At 40.7% G+C, this 16,375-nt stretch overlaps 2 protein-coding genes across 2 annotated transcripts in view; one reads left to right on the forward strand and one right to left on the reverse strand.

Moving 5' to 3' along the window:
- The first annotated feature begins 634 nt into the window (after positions 1 to 634).
- On the forward strand, positions 635 to 8,973 carry rtkn2 (rhotekin 2). Its single transcript, XM_073482120.1, has 12 exons — positions 635 to 769; positions 2,283 to 2,482; positions 3,138 to 3,184; positions 3,317 to 3,370; positions 3,475 to 3,592; positions 3,913 to 4,113; positions 4,757 to 4,851; positions 5,336 to 5,442; positions 5,531 to 5,662; positions 6,573 to 6,741; positions 6,976 to 7,083; positions 8,131 to 8,973. The coding sequence occupies exons 1-12, from the start codon at positions 635 to 637 to the stop codon at positions 8,823 to 8,825; spliced, it is 2,061 nt and encodes a 686-aa protein (XP_073338221.1). The 3' UTR covers positions 8,826 to 8,973.
- A 2,749-nt stretch (positions 8,974 to 11,722) lies between these two features.
- arid5b (AT-rich interaction domain 5B) overlaps positions 11,723 to 16,375 on the reverse strand; it is an 84,778-nt gene continuing 80,125 nt past the window's right edge. Inside the window, exon 10 of the mRNA XM_073481747.1 lies at positions 11,723 to 15,841. Coding sequence (XP_073337848.1) covers positions 13,859 to 15,841 — 1,983 coding nt within the window. The 3' untranslated portion in view covers positions 11,723 to 13,858. The remainder of the gene's footprint in view (positions 15,842 to 16,375) is intronic.

A 16,375-nucleotide genomic window follows, 5' to 3' on the forward strand; every position in this document is an offset into this window, starting at 1 on the left:
ATAACTAAGTTTTTTTTGTTTTTGTTTTTTTTTTTACATATATATAAAAAATAAAAGCCGAAAACACTGGCAACATAATACTATAATTTGTTTTTATTATCCCAAAAAAATTCAAATCTAAAACTGTGCACTCACGTAAATTGTCTGGCACAGCTACGCAATGACGCTCCCTCTCAGTCGACGTGAAGCACTCGATTTACATCTTCGGAGATACCGACTGGGAAGGCGGGGCGTTTGTTTGATATTTATTTTCGAACTGTACACATGACCCTGTGCGGTTTTACAACATTGTGTCCCTTTTTTTGTTATTATAGGCTACTTCAACACGACTGGCTTTTTGTTCGGCATTCTCCTTTTTAAAGACAGTTTTAATTTCAGTTGTGTACTTGTTGGAAGTTAAATTCATTGAAGATTCAGTATCTTAAACATTATTGGTAACGCGCAAACTGATTCTCCATTTATATTACACGTCTAAGAGTTTGTATAAAAGATGTATTGTTTGTTTTAATGGAATTACTTGTGGATTTACTCACCAAAATCGTCATTGCGGCGGACGACGTGACGCAAATCAAACCCTCCTGACCGTTGGAAGTTGGAGCAGGAACGTGCTGTTCCTGGCGAATGGACAAACAACATGGACGACCAGCGGGACGTTCAAACTTCCAAGCGAAACGGGAGCTCCAGGTCGTTATTATCGGCCGGTTCCGCGGTGGCAATGGAGATTAAACGGAAGAAAATACGACAGAGTACCTTATTTCTGCAAACAGAGGTATGGCTAAAGATATACAGAGTGGTTTTTCTGTGGTTTGCCGTCAACACTGATTTATAATGACAGTTCGGTTGACGCTAGAGGGGGTCCAAAGTGCAACGACATCCACAAGCTAATATACGGCATAAATAAGCATAGTAATATGCTTATTTGGTATGTTTTGCTCCAATGACTTGATTTATTTGCATTTTCTGTGTCTCTCTCAAACATTCGTACACATATCGAGTTTCACTTCCCTGGGGAAAAGCTAGCTGGGCCAGTTGCAATACGAGACTCGCCCCCTTCTTTTTTTTTTTTTTAATGTCATTCAGTTCCCTGAAACCAGAGCCGTCGCATTGTTGGATGTTGCTAAGCATGTGCTGCAATAAAAATGTGCTTCTCTTTGCTCTAACACCACACAAACTACTGTCATTTCAGAGGAAAAGCATGAAACGATGCCCGAGTCTTCTGAATGACACTCTGCAGATAGTAGAGGATATGAATTTGTTGTACATACGACAGATTTCTAAGAAGCTACAGGTGCATAATTGTAGTGTGTAATATGGAGGATGATGGTGTTGGTATACCTAAAGCAATTGTGAATTATTTCTAACCCAGCAAGACCAAATTTCCATACCAAAATTGAAAAGTTTGTATTTTGATTTTAGTATCTTTTAAGGCCATATTATATCAGACATCATCATACTCCATTCAAGCCACAGATATGCTAGCTAGAACTTCCCTAATCCATTTTTTTCTGCCACTGGTCACTCATTCTTTGCAATATGCGATCCATTCATTTTCATACTGTCTCCTCACCATTCAAATTGTATATAATCTACATAAAGTCATGCACTAACTGTTATTTTCATCCCATCTAGAATATGCAGTATTATTATCATTATTTAGCATAATTCCACCTCCCACACATGCAAAGAAAGTTGCTCTTGAGTCAAAAGAAGTTGGCTTCACTGCCACAACAAGTCTGACATTTTTTATTACGAGTGTATTTTCAAATTAATCTTGGTGGTATCACTCGAAGGTCATATTTCCTGAGGGCCTTGTAATATTTTGTTGCCCTACGTCTCTCGTTCTCAGGTTACTCTTAAAGTGTCACCTCTGTTTGTGCCAGAAAGATGAAGTATTTTTACTTTTTACGGCGAATAAATCATCCGTCTTGCCAAAAAACAACTCAGATTTGGAGGCACCCCAGAGACAAGAAGAGGTTGCAAGTCGTCTTAAAAGTGTTCTTGTTTATGGATATTAAATTTATGTACAATACTTGTCGACATCATATTTAACACCAGAAGGGCTTTATTTTCTTGCCAAAAACAACATTCAAGGGCAACTTAACTCCAACTCGACTTTAGCGAAATTAACATGTTTGTACTCATCATGTCTTTTGTCTCATTGTAGCATTTTGTTTGACCGACTAACATCATTCAAAACATCAATGCAAGCTGCCGGTATGTGTGTTGACATGGATTGATTTGGTCATTTTTAACTTTCTCTCTTGTTTGTTCTGTCCAAAAAGAACACCAACATACAAGAAAAGCTTGACTTTGAAATGCGAATGCGGGATGGTGCCTACAAGCTGCTCCTTGCCTGCAGTAAGAGAGAGCAGGTTCTCAATGCCTCCAAGAACCTGCTGACCTGCAACGCCAGGATCAAGGCCTATCTCACACAGCTGCAGAAGAAGAAAGAGGAGCAGGATGTGATGGGAGAATTCAGGAGGTAGGAGGCTCTTCTCATTTTTCTATTTTGTGCCTCCCCTCCCTCCTCCTGCTTGTGACCCAGAAATTGATCTTAGTGTGCCATATTGAAGGATGTCTCAGATCCTTAAATGCATCTGGAGGAGAGAGGAGGCTGCCCGGAGGAGCTATGAGTGAGGATACACAGGTGTATCCTTTGCGGAAGCTTTGCGATACGCTCCGAAGCACAGACGTCTCATTGTGCTAAATGCCTTTTGCTTCTACTCTTCTAGGAGAGGTAGTGAGGGAAGGATTTGAGGATGTGCAAACTGAGAAATGAGAAGAGGGGAAGGAATTGTGTGCTCAGGTGCAGAACATTTTTTAAAAGTTTTAAAGTTGCACAGTTGCCATCCCTGGCATTTATCTTCTGCACACATTATTTATTAATAATTCGTAATTATTTTATATTTAGTAAATATTAACTAATATATAGTTGTAGATCAGATTGTAATATGTTATAAATCTTGACTTCAGGGAAGAAATTAAGCCTGGGGGAAAAAAGTGAAGAAATACCATAATGACATAAAATTTTGGAAAGAGGATTTTAAATTTCAAGCGCTGTTTTGTTGCAGTGAAGCTGATGTGTTGATATACAGATTGTGATCAACTGTATTGTTAAATTAGAAATATGATTTCAGTCTTTCAGATGACCGTGTGCCCTGTTATGCGACAATTGCAATATCTGGTAAGATTTTTTCAAATAATTCAAATTTGATTGACTATATATTTATATTCACAAAATGGATATTAAGTCTTTTAGAAGTGAACTCTTCAGAGCGTTGCTTTGTTAATGATCTTTTCTCCTCTGCTGTTGTAGGGCTGCGCTTCCCTTTGATGTGGAGAGATTCAGACCACTTTAACAACAGGGGGAGTAAGTTTGTCCTTGTTTCACTAACATTCATGTCTTCTGTTTATCTTTGCCTCATGTTATATCATGGATATTTGCTGTAAAAATACATTCCTTGTGTTTATTAGGCTCTCGTCGCGTGGCGGTCTTCTGTCTGATGATGATGGGCTCAGAGGTGTTTGACACACAGATGGTGGTGGTGGACAGATCAGTCACTGACATTTGCTTTGAGGGAGTCACCATCTTGTAAGTATTTATTGTACATGCCCAGTATGCAGTGTAATATCCTGCTGTGGAGGGGTGGAAAATATTGTGGAGTTCTATTAAGAACATTTTTGCTTGAAATATGTTCTTAAGTTAATAATATGAAAATCAGAATATGTATCTGATTTTCAAGACACATTTATTCTCAGGAATTGTGCTGGTCACAATTTCTGTGCAACAATATACATAATTTATTAATCTTTAGTTGTTGGTTTTCTGTTGTTTTTAAATATTGATCTTACATGTTTTATACAGATTTAATGTTTATGCTCTAATTAAAATATGGCTGTCCTCAATTTTAGTAAAGAAGCAGTTCCTCAGTTTGAGCTGAAGGTGGAGCTGTGGAGCTGTGCCCTGGAGGAAGAGCTCACGTTGGTGAACACGCCAAAGAAACTGGCCAAGAAGTTCCGCAACTCCTTTGGAAAGAGTGCTGGGAAGAAGCTCTGCCCTCTGCTGGACTCTCCAGACCCTGACACCTTCCTGCAGTACAACCCCATACCCATGTATGTATTGTGTTATCCCATAAAACCCTTTACAGACTCTTGGCTCTCTATTTAAGGTTTTTGCAGTTGGGAACTAACTCGATTATGGCTCATTACTGGGACAAAGGATGTAGCTGCAGGCTCACACAACAAATCTTACTGAGAATATTCGAGTAAGGGTTAAACCAATATTGGAGGTTATGATTAGTGATATGTTCAGCCTTCAGACATTCATAGATTTTTTTTTGTGCCAAGAAATTGAGCCATTTTATTGAAAAAGTGAACCTTGTAATGTTCCTGCCTGTATTTTATTTGCCTGAGAAGAAAAGCACGTTCAACATCATTTAAAGCATCTAATGAAACTCTCAACCGAACATCTGTAAGTGATACATACCACCTGTTCAGTAGGAGGAGAATGTTGAGATCATTAGGCATTTGAACAAGAACAATAATTTACAAAAAGCAAAATACTGTGCACATGTTGGAGTTAAAGGGTTAGAGTCTTTGTATATTGATGTTTTTATTATTATTTATTGTTAGGGTTACAGTTGAGCATGAATCTCTTATGGTTGAGCCTGGGAAGCCAAGGAATAAAAATAATTCAGTGCAGTATACTTCAAAGACAGCTAAACTCTGTGTTTGTGTGTGTGTCTACCTGTACCAGTGGAGCCAAGTACAGCCTGCTGGCCTACACAACACTGTGTCTGCCCGAGGCTGAAGGCAGCTTCCAGTCTCACTCCCTCATTGTTCTTCAAAACGGTAAGAAGAAAAGGCACAGAAATGTAATATCAGGGGATATAAAGGGATTATGCTTTTTATCTCCTCATTTGATTCAGAGCTGTGGTAATGATACAATATTTTGACAAAAAAAGAAAGCTAAAATTAAACAAAATAACCTGTCATTGAAGTTTAGCTTGGATTACTTTTCTTCCTCTGCGTGAGTGATTAAATGGATAAGAGAGTGGGTGCTCAGGTGGATGTTTGTTATCCTGCTCTAATATCAGGAGTAAATGTTTGGTATGAGTTGGTACCAGGGTACATTAGTTTTTGAATTACTGTTATTGTTAATTGCTTATACAACAGGAAGCTTTCTAATGTGTGTTTGATGTACAACAATATACACTAAACACTCTTGATGAGTACCTTTAACTTTACATAAATCAAGTAATAGTTTATTAAGATTAATGTATGTGGCTCTCCATTTTGGGGGTTTCATTACCATTGCCACTCTTCATCCCCACAGCTGAGTGGTCATCTTGGCTTCCACTTTATGGCAACCTCTGCTGCCGGTTGGTGGCCCAGCCTGCATGCATGACACAGACTATGATGACGGGCTACCTGAGCCAAAAGGTGCGCTGATTGTTGTTATCATTTACATTCGCCCCATGGCTGTTTTCTGGGTTAAACACTTACGTTTCTTTTATTTTTTGTAATTCAGCAAAGTGTGGAGGGGATGTACCGCTGCTGCAGTCTGTACTGCGTGCTGAGTGCTGGCTTTCTCTCCTGTTACTTCACTCCAGAAGAAATTGATGCTAAAGTGCAGCCCACGCTCAAGGTACCCATCAACAAGGTAAGACAGAAGTCAAACCTTCACATTCCATTAGCGCTGCAATAATTAATCGATTAGTTGTCAACGTTTAAATTATATTCTAACTATTACAATCTATAAATATGTTTAAGTACTTTTGTAAGAAGAAAAAGTCCCAATTCTCTGATTCCAGCTCTTTCCGCATCTTCTTAAATGTGAATATTTTCTGCTTTCTTTACTCCTCTATGACAGTAAACTAAATATCTTTGGGTTGTGGACAAAACAAGACATTTGAGGATGCCATTTTGGGCTTCATAAAACAATGATTTACCTTTTTAACCACTTCTGACATATAATAAACCAAATAACTAATCAATTAATCAAGAAGATAATCAATAGAATAATCAACAATGAAAATTCTAATTAGTTGCAGCCCTATGTTCCACACTCTCATTTGCATTCCTTGCTCAATTCTTCTGTTGAGCTTGTAAATTACAAATTACTGGCAATTTTTTCAGGGGCAACATAATAAAACACACAGTACTGGAAGAAATTAGAAAATTATTTATTTGATAAATTAATGTAAAGGCGGAAAAGTAAAAATGTGAATGACACCAGAAATGGCTATTGTTATTACCCCTGTCAGTACATTATCATCTGTTTTGATTGCTCTTTTAGTGGAATCATGAATTAAATATGAATATCACATTTATTATTCTTATTAATTGAAATCTCAGTTCAGTTTTCCCTAACATTTGCAGAATAACCAAAATACAAAATTACTCACTGAGATCCTGCTTGCATCTTTGACATTTTGCTGCTGAATTTATTTTCTTTCTGCAATATCAGTGATTTAGTGCTTTTTAGTGCAATATCTCACTCAGAGCTCTCACTTGTTTACGGCAAAAGTCATTTTCAGCTTGTGATAATTTATTTATGTTTTTTTTTGTAGGACACCCGGATCCGTGTGATGGAGAAGGAGTCAGCAGGACTGAAATCCAGGAGTCTGTCCATCATCAACCCATCACCAGAGGGATCTGAGACCGTCGTCTTCACCACAGAAACCAGGGACGAGCTGGAGGACTGGCTGGATGCCCTCTACCAGCACCTGTATGATCAAAGTGAGTGTGTTTCTGTGCAAACATACAGCATAGTGGTATGTATATGTATATAAAAACTATCTGTTGCGCTTAAGGTCGTATGCATGTTTAAGAATATATAAAGAGAGGGTGTAGCATCTGTGTGTTTGGGCAAGAAAAGCTGCTGTGCATTTGTTTAGCTAAACTCTTCTTGGGAAGAACGGATAGTATAACCTTTTATCTGTGTCTCTCATGCCTCTCCTTGTTTACAACCAGGCCAGTGGCTGCACTGCTGCAACCAGCTAATGAAGATCGAGGTCGCGTCACCACGGAAACCATCACTCTTCCTCACCAAGCAGGCTGATTCTGTTTACAATGACCTCAGTGAGTAGAGTAATTGGAATGAGTGGCTGAAGTGAGTTAGACGGAGAGTGATAATTTGCTGTCTGTATTAGAGGATTTGGATTTGTAGAGGATATCTATTTATAGAAGATATGATTCAAGAGCTTAAAACAACACCTCAATGAAATAAATATGTTCTATTAACCACGCTTTATAGTTTTAATTTCAGTTGTGACGCATATAAATTAAACCAAATCAAATTAGAATATTGAAATGTGTGCTTATGTGTTCTTGATGAAATGTTATTATGTTTTCTCTGCATTTCAAAAATAAAGCAAACATGAGGAGAAAAACACAAATATAAAGATACAATATGAAACAATTCTACAATAAAGGTGCAATATGTAAAAACTTAAGTTTAAAACATTTAAAACTAAAATTATCAACAGAATGTGAAAAAAAAAAAAATAAGAGCTTTGACATTAAATCAAAGACGTCTATGGAATGTGTTGCAGAGATATCTACTGAATTTAGCATGCTAACCTGCTAGCTCTGGCCTGTCCTAATTCATAATAACACATGCTAACTGTTTAACAGCTACTATAGTTAGCAGCATTTAGTGGTCACTTTATTTGTTTGTAGTATGAATTCAAGAGGTGGCCAATTCTTACATTCTGAATGTGTAAAATGTCTAGAAATGATGAGACCTTTGGTTTTCTTATTTTGTTGAGTTGTGTACTTCAAATAATGATCAAGCCAGAGAACCCAGAGAAATCCGTGGTTTTTACTCGCTTGTTGCTTTAACTTCTGGGAAAACACCAGATGACATGTTAGAGAGAGGGGAAGGAAGATGGCAACCATGACTAAATGTAATTTGAATAAAACTTTAATACATTACCTGCTCTGTGAACATTTCTGCCTTAGCCACGTCAGATAGATGCTTGTCGGCAATGGCGGTTGTTTAACAATCAAGACAACAACTCCCATGATCCCACGCTGCTTCATAAAATCATCAATCTGTGACATCTAGCTCACCTAGCAACATTTGTCTAATCTATTGACTTTTTTATCATTTTGTTCAACTTGCAGGTATAAATTCACCTGGCAAGTTTGAGAGCATCACAGACATGATCCACAACAAGATAGAGGAGACAGATGGGCGCTTCCTCATTGGTCCTGACGAGGAGAAGGAAGCAGCTAACTGGTCCGCTTTGTTTGACGGGTCCAACTCACTTTTGGTGCAGAAGAGCATTCTATCCCAGAGCAAAACCTCCACCCCGTGTTCAAGCCCCAAGCCCAACACCAACTCTACACCTCTCAGCCACAAGAAGCGCCGTGCCCCACCACCTCCCTCCGACAGAGAGCCTCATGCTCCTCCCACCCGTCCTGCCAGACCTCCCCTCCCGCCTTCTCTTCATCCTCCACCTCCTCCCCCATACCAGGAGAAGGAGAACTCCAACACTTGCACTTCACGTCCGGCCACAAAGTCCAAAACTGGCAGACCCTCTCTGGATGCTAAATTCTCTGCCATCATACAGCAGCTCCAGTGGAACAACACTGGAGGAGCCGGAGCCCTCAGCCGTAAAAATGCCCCGCTGGGTGTTCTCGATGTACAACCACAAAGTCAGCAGCAGCCAGAGTGCCAGAACCACAACGACCACAACAGTGAAGCCACAGGTGAACATGGCTTCCTCAGACCAAGCTACGGTCCTGGGCCTGTTCCTGCACCGAGGAGCAAGCTGAGGAAGTCTTTCAGAGAGAGGATGAACCTGAAAGCCTTGTAAGCTCTATCAAAGATTTAACCAACTAACCCTACCTTACCACTAATATGAATAATATACAATATATTTGACTGAACCTAAGAATGTGATGGTATGTAAAGCATTACTGTTGGTCCTCATTTAGATAATAAAAGGAAACTATCACTACTACTATCATACCTGTGTGCTAGATATGAAGCTGTCCAAAGGTGATATAATCCACCTATCAGCACCACTAAAGCTCACTAATTAAGGTAATTACATTACATCTCACAGTAAGTTTCCAGGAAGTCAGTGCTCCCAGCCAAGATAACACTCCTGCACACCTCCCTGTAAACTGCAATTAGTTCTAATTACTTCAGTTTTTGTACGGATTAAATAAACAAGATATAACGTGTTAAGTAGTGAGCTTGAGAGGTGCTGGTATGCAGTTTTTGTTACCTTTAGACAGAGCCTGGCCAAAAAACATAAAAAAGAATGAAGGGTTCTTATGTGGCAGAGTCTTGCTTTGACGCTAGGCTATGGTGCCAGCTGTATTGAAGTCTATGGGAGATGCATGGAGAAACACACTAGACCCCAACATATCTACATTGTATGACTTCTGATGAAGAAATGCCTCCAGTAAATGAAGGAACACACTTCAGAGAGTAGGTTAACCACTGACCCTTCCTTCTTTTTTTAAGATTCCTTGAGCCAGGCTCGCTGTTTCATCCTGCTTTCAGTCTTTGTGCTAAGCTAAGCTAAGCTAAACATCTCCAATAGCCTGAGATCGGTATCAATCATCTTATCATATTTACCTAAAATGTCGAACCTGACCCAAAGGATGGGTGGGTGATGTGGTCTCTTTAAAAAGATCTTCATAACATCCTATCATGACGACCCAAATCCCAGTTGACACCTCATATCACTATATCAATAATGTATTGATGCATCTCCTGCTCCACTCATTATAAACTTCTTCATGTGCAGCTAACCCATAGATGAAATTGAAAGCTGTATGTTGGCTTTAGCGCCGCCATCATCAATCCCACTAAAATGGAAAAGGCTTATTTCTCAGTTGTGCCACTGGTACATGGACTGAAGAAAGAGCCTTTTGCAAAAGCACTCAAATTGGAATTGATCCATTGGCCGACAGTGGACGAGTCATTCCTTTTGGAACTATTGACTTATTCCACTTACTGTGACAATTTTATGACCACTATAGCAGATTTTAAAGGAGCAGGATTTTAGGAGCAATTGCGAGCACTAATGTGACTTCTCCATTTCCCAGAGGTCTTAATAATGGAGTGACCTTGGTTTTCAGTGGCTACACAGTATGTCCAACATCATTTAACAGTGCAGCCCATAAATGCTGTGAAAATAATTGAATGAGTGAGTCTTTTGAGTAGCTAAAATGATAAATGTCCTCGTGTTTGTGTTTTGAACATATTGGATCGTGCCAGCCACTAAATATTTCAACCACTTAGGAATCACATGTTGAAGGAGGTTCTTCATAATTAGACAGAGTGTACAAAACATTAGGTTTGGCTTCTTCTGAAATTTCCTGGCCAGATAAAGCCGTATGGTGAAAGCTACAATCCCTTTTTTTTTTTTTATCTCACCCTCTAAATTCTGTTTAATCAAGAGGGGGAGATGTAGATTTGGGGGGAGGCGGATTACAGGAGGATTTAGTTTAAGCCTTGAAAGAGCAGAGAATGGTTTGTACAAAAGGGGATGCTGCTCAATATTAGCAGTGTGCTCAAAATGTTTTCTATGCGCGGTGTGTATTAATCACTTTGATGTACTGTATATGCCTGGAAAAACAAGGGAAGGTTCCAGGGTCAAACCTCATAGATGATGTGGTTACACCTTGAACTGTGTGATCACACAATGATTATATTGCACTTCCTGTATCGCCCGACCATTTTCAGTCAGACTAGAGAGAAAAAAAATTCAATTACATATCAAAATGACTGACATTTAATGTGAATGCTGACATTTCTGCATAGTATGACGGATTAACTGTGTAGCGCTCATGAAGGCTGCAACCAGTAGAGTTAAATGTTTCCCCTGAGGGAGAGCATATGATCTGAATGTAACTAACTGCTTTATGACTAAATAAGGACAAAACATTTTTACTTTGATCCAGTGAGACTAATGGGACAATTTTACAATGTGTTTACAAAAATATGTCTTTTCATGTGTTAGCTACACGACAGCAATAATTTGTAAATATCTGATTAAAATGTACTGTAACTCCTTTATATAGTATAAAACTGTTATGTCATCAATGTTCCTTTTTAGCACATTAATTATTTAGACTTTAAGAGGTATTGTGTTCATGTCCTAGTTGGTAGGAATACATTAATCTTGTCGTAGTACAGAGTAATTTTTATATAGTGCAATGTAAAAAAAAAAATAATGTAGTTATTCTCTCAAAAAGTGCAATTTTCTCCTCACTCTGTTCTCTGTTGTCTTGGAAGCTAAGTGTATTTTTTATTATTGCTGATCTGCAATAAAACGGCCTACATTCTACCCTGGTGTGGCTGCTTTATTTTTTGCTGAGCTTGGTAGTATTACTGAATATTTTTCATGGTAAAGGTTTACCAGGGGGTGGCAATAAAAGTCAAAGCATAGCTTTTATTGCAGTCCAACACACATCCCGTAGAGATACATGCACAGGCACATTTTCTCTACTGCAGCAAATACTGGAGAGGCTCCTCTGGCTTTGAGCCCAGACGTAGCCTGTTGTGAAGATTAAGGCGGATGGAATCTCATAGCCAGATAATGGTATTACAATAATAAAACCCCATTCACACTGCATTTACTCAGGAAAAAAAAACATTACATTGATGTTAGAGTGCTGGTGTTAAATATCAGTTTATTCAGCCTGGGCCGTTTATCTGCAGTTAAGTTAAATAACACAACTGAGGAAGCGTGTATAGATAGTAAAATATTTTAATTAAATATACAGGAGGTCATATCATACAAAATGTCTTTATTTTTTGTCTTGCTCGCCAGCTGGGTGATTGGTAAACAGATGGCTACTGTATCAAAAACACTTTCAGGATGCACATTAATGGAAACAACGTGGAAAAGAAAGTGAAAGGACAACAAATAAAAAGAGTATCCTAATTCTTAAATCGTAGTGTTTGTTTAAATCTAACATGATCACGGTGACCTTGACCAGAGCAAGCAAGGACACGCCTCGATTGTGTAACCGACTTTTATACTGTTTTTTTATACTATTTACAGATTATAACAGTTTATATGATAACAACCACGCGGTACTATCTACAGTGCTATTTACAGAAAATAAGACAAGAGAGAGGGGTTGTCATGAATTGATCCCGTATGAATGTTCTGTACAGGAGCCAGCACTAATGCCAGTTTTACCTACACACAGCAATGTACAGTACTTAATCAGAAATGAAGGGTTTTTTTTAATCTAAGTATTCAGTAAAACTACACATAAAAGTTTACAGCTTTTTCTCTTCTTTTGAAACACCAGACGCGTTGACTGTGTATTTCGACTATCCTGGATTGCAATTATAGTGGTTGTGAAAGCCAGAGCAGGTGTTGTCTTTACACCTCAGGCTACGGAGCACGGTAGGCATACTTTATGGAGTCTGCTACCTTTTCATCACTGTTAGAAAACACAGAGCACACACGCCCTGCGGATGACAGACACCAGACCTGTGTCAATATCTACTATCAGTAAATCTTTTCTTCTATAATCGACTGCCTGACACAGTAAAGCTAAGTAAATAGATTTATTTAAGCACAAATACTAACCAACAGGTTGAAGCATAAATGTTTAAATTTAAAATTTTCTTATCTATCAAGTCTGGTGTCTGATAGCCAAGTGTGCCAAGTTTGTATGAGTGTGTGCTGCATGTCAGACAAGAGTGACAGTAAATATTGATATTCCTACCCTGCTACAGAAGATAAACCTTAACAACTGTAGTGCTAACTCTAAATCCAAGACTGCGAAAGGCACAGATATTTGCAAAGCAATTATATCCTAAGTGACGACATTCCTATCAAATCATACAGTGAGTCTTTTCAGCGTGTTGAATAAAAGAGTCTGTTCATCAACATAAAAAAAGAGCTTTTCAAGTCAAGAACAAAACAGATGAAATGCTGATTTCTTGTGGTGAGCATTCCACAGCAGACGGCTGCTTCATTATGCTGGTCCTGCAGACAAAAACAAGCTGCTACAGTCTACTCATCACAAAGGGTTTTTGGGGGTTAAAATTACTTTCAGTTCAGAAAGTAAAAAATTTAAACGGCTAACTAAAAAAAACATTCATGATTTGTCAACAGATTGAACACGACAACTGCTTGTGTTGTATGATCTCAACTGAAATACTATAAAACCTGAAGTGAGTAAAACGTGAGTCTACAGTACATCTGTTATACACAGCACCTCTGAATGTTACGATGAAACTAATTCATGTTATGCAGCACCGCGGTGAGTGAAAACGTCCAGGTGGATTTACTGTGGCACAAACAGGCAGCAGCTTTCAGCGTGGAGACATGTAAACAGATGCAACACGCAACTGGCTGCCTAAACTGTAATAATGTGCTAAACAGCTGTTTGCGATGATGAACGCACTCCTGGTTATATAAAGGATTTCATTTACGTTGTCATGTTACTTTTAGTGTTTTCAAGCAAAAAAGTTTAGCCCTCAGACGCAGTAAACAAATGGCTTTTCTCTGTTGCCCTCCACTTTTCACACATCCAGAGCAACAACCTGACGCATGGTGACTGAGAGCGGCAAACTGATTTGTGAGCACATACACACGAGCATTGTGCAAATAAGGATACGACAACAACAAAAAAGATACAGTAAGTGGTGATAAAAATAAACAACAGTGCAAAGTATATAAACAAATGCATACACAGATAAAAAAAGAGAATGGAATTTTTTTCACTCTGCCTGACTGATGAGTTTACCAGTCTGTAATCAGTCAAAGTTTATAATCAGTGTTTTCTTTCGACTGAGCCACAATCCCCGAGCAAGAGAGATCGAAAGAGAAGCTGAGAAAAGTTTCTGAGGATGAAGAAGTTACAGTCACAGTCTGGTGCTGGGGTGTACCGAGGACAGCTGAGGTGGTGGGAGGGTAGAGAGAGGGTACAGGTGGTGCAGCAGGTCCCCGTACAGTGCTGCCCCGCCTGGATGCCTGTAGAAGTGGTGCGGGCTGGGGCTGGAGGCCAGCAGCTGCCTGTGGAGCATCATGGAGTGGAAGGCTAACGGGGGCACGAGCGGAGACACTGCTGACTGGCTCTTCAGGTACTGTAGGCCCGGGTGCTGCTGTAGACCATCCTGGGCTCCTGGTGAGACCAGGCTGCCAGGGTACATGCCAGGGTAGAAGGGTGCTGCGTGGTAGGTAGTTGTTGGGTGGCCCTCGGGGAGATGGTTGTTGAGGTGAACTGCGTGAGCCGGCTCAGCTGGTTTTAGCTCTTCTGGGTCGCTGCGTCGGATTGCGCCAGCTGGGTGGATGGGCGTCACTACACGGACTTTCCTCTCTGGGACCTCGTCACCCTCTGGTTCTGCTAGGCTCCGCTTACTGGCTCGAATTGGGCTGGTGAGGGATGAATCTGTTGAAGCTTTCGGGCTGGGAAATGGCTGCGATGACTCTGCTGGGCTCTGTTTGGGGGGAGAGACGGTCATAGGAGGAACTCGGCATGCCTTGGGGTGGGAATCCAATCCCTGGTGCAAGATGGGATATGGGAGATTGCAGAAGGAGGGCTTGGAGAAGGAGGACACCCTTTGAGAGAGAGGTTTAGAGATTGTAAAGTCTCTGGGCTCATCTTCAGCCTCCCTCCTCTCTGCGTGTGTTTGAGTCCTGTCACTGTATCTGTAGGCCAAGCCCTCTTGCTCCAGGCCGCCACAGACAAAGCCCTGGCTGCTTTCACGCTCCCTGCTGTAGTGCTCTCTCCGCTCTCCGTTGGGGAAGCCAGCCATCCTCTCCTGGCTTAGGCAGCTCTCAGTTTGCCTGTACAGACTGTGGAGGTGGGGGGAGGAGTAGCAGTCGCCTGCGTAGCTCCGGGACTGAGCAGCCGGGCCGTGGAGTAGCGAATCCCCGGCGTTCTCCACACCTTCCTGGGCATGACTTCGGGGAAGATAGGGCTGCCACGGCGCATTGACTTGAGGCTGGAGGTGATGGCTCGTCCTGTACGTCTCTGAAAGCTCTCCTGCAGCGCTCCTCTCTGATGGGCCCCTTGTGGCTTGTTGGTGAGGCTTGCTGCTCTGGGCGTGCTGGATGACTGATGGCCTGAATATGGGCGCTACCTCCTGGATGTCTGACCCGTGCCTCTGTCCTACCACCTCCTCCTCACCCTTCCTCTTCTCCTTCTCCCTTTCAGCCACTGATATGACAGGATGAGAAGATACAGCTGTGGGAGGTGGAGGCTGAAGAGAAGAAGTGAAGGAGTAAGGGTTGGACTCGCACACCTGCGAGAGGAGCTTCTTTTTGGCTAACGGAGACATGACCCCCTGGCTGGCTTTGCAGTAGGCAGCCGTCTGTGCAGCGCCCTGGGTCAACTCCTTCTTAATGACCCCATAGTCTTCTTTCTCTGGGTAGGAATCTGTGCTCAAGTCTATACACTCCCTGTCTTCCTGCTTACACATTGGTAGCACCTTCCCCACTCTCCCACCGTGGCTTTCTATGGAGTCTTTGACCCTGGAGGAGGGCTCAGGCAGAGCAATGAGTCCAGGAGGTTTGTTCTGATCCCAACGGTGAGGCAGGTAGGGGCTTTTAGGAATGAAATGCGCTTCAGTTTGCTGTTCACAGGAGACTTTTGCTTGGAGGGCCTCTCTGATTTGCCTCCATTCAGGCTGGGGACCGGGCCCCGCATGCAGGGGAAGGCCGACATGTGGGGCTCTGCAGTCTGGCTCTTTGGGGCGGAGTGACGATGGCCGCTCCTCCGCCAAAGACTCCTCTTTTTTCAGGGTAACATGTAGCTCTTCCTCCTCGATTACAATTGGCTCATCTGACAGAGATATCTCCTGTTTGATGACTTCAGACAGCTTCTCCTCTTGCTCCATGGAGTCCTGCATTTAGAAACACGACAGTTGCTACAGTTAGCTCTCAAAGTAAAAGAAATAGGACACGTCTATCAGGGCATCATGTTAGTAATACAAGTTAATGCACCTTAATGCTGGTTGCCAACCGTCATAAAATAGGAAAAAAGAAGAAAAGAAGATGCAGTAACTAGCTAGCTAGCTGCTACCATAGTGTGTGGTTACTACTGCAGCACAAATATGCAGTTGTACTCCCTAAGTGTGTAAACACAGTTACCCTTTAATAAATTGCAAATTTTTAGCTAATTAGACTATAGTTCATAGCTATTTCACTGTTAACAAACAATCAAATTGTTTATAAACCATTTATTGAGCAACTGTTTATTGTGAAGTTGCGACTGATGTTATTACTTTACAATTACTAATAAATGGTTATAAAAGCATTTTATTGTTTTTCAACCGTGAAATTACTATTACCTCAAGTTTAATTAACTATACATTTATCATTTGTTAATGATGGTTATTATAAAGTAAGACAATATATAGTCTCATATCATGATAGTG

This window comes from Pagrus major, chromosome 15 (assembly GCF_040436345.1).
Source record: "Pagrus major chromosome 15, Pma_NU_1.0".
Classification (NCBI taxonomy): domain Eukaryota; kingdom Metazoa; phylum Chordata; class Actinopteri; order Spariformes; family Sparidae; genus Pagrus; species Pagrus major.

Coding starts and splice junctions, on each gene's coding strand:
- rtkn2 (XM_073482120.1), top strand. CDS start 635: ATGGACGACCAGCGGGACGTTCAAACTTCCAAGCGAAACGGGAGCTCC. Junction 4,852..5,335: donor CCTCATTGTTCTTCAAAACG/GTAAGAAGAAAA, acceptor TCATCCCCACAG/CTGAGTGGTCATCTTGGCTT. Junction 6,742..6,975: donor CCAGCACCTGTATGATCAAA/GTGAGTGTGTTT, acceptor GTTTACAACCAG/GCCAGTGGCTGCACTGCTGC.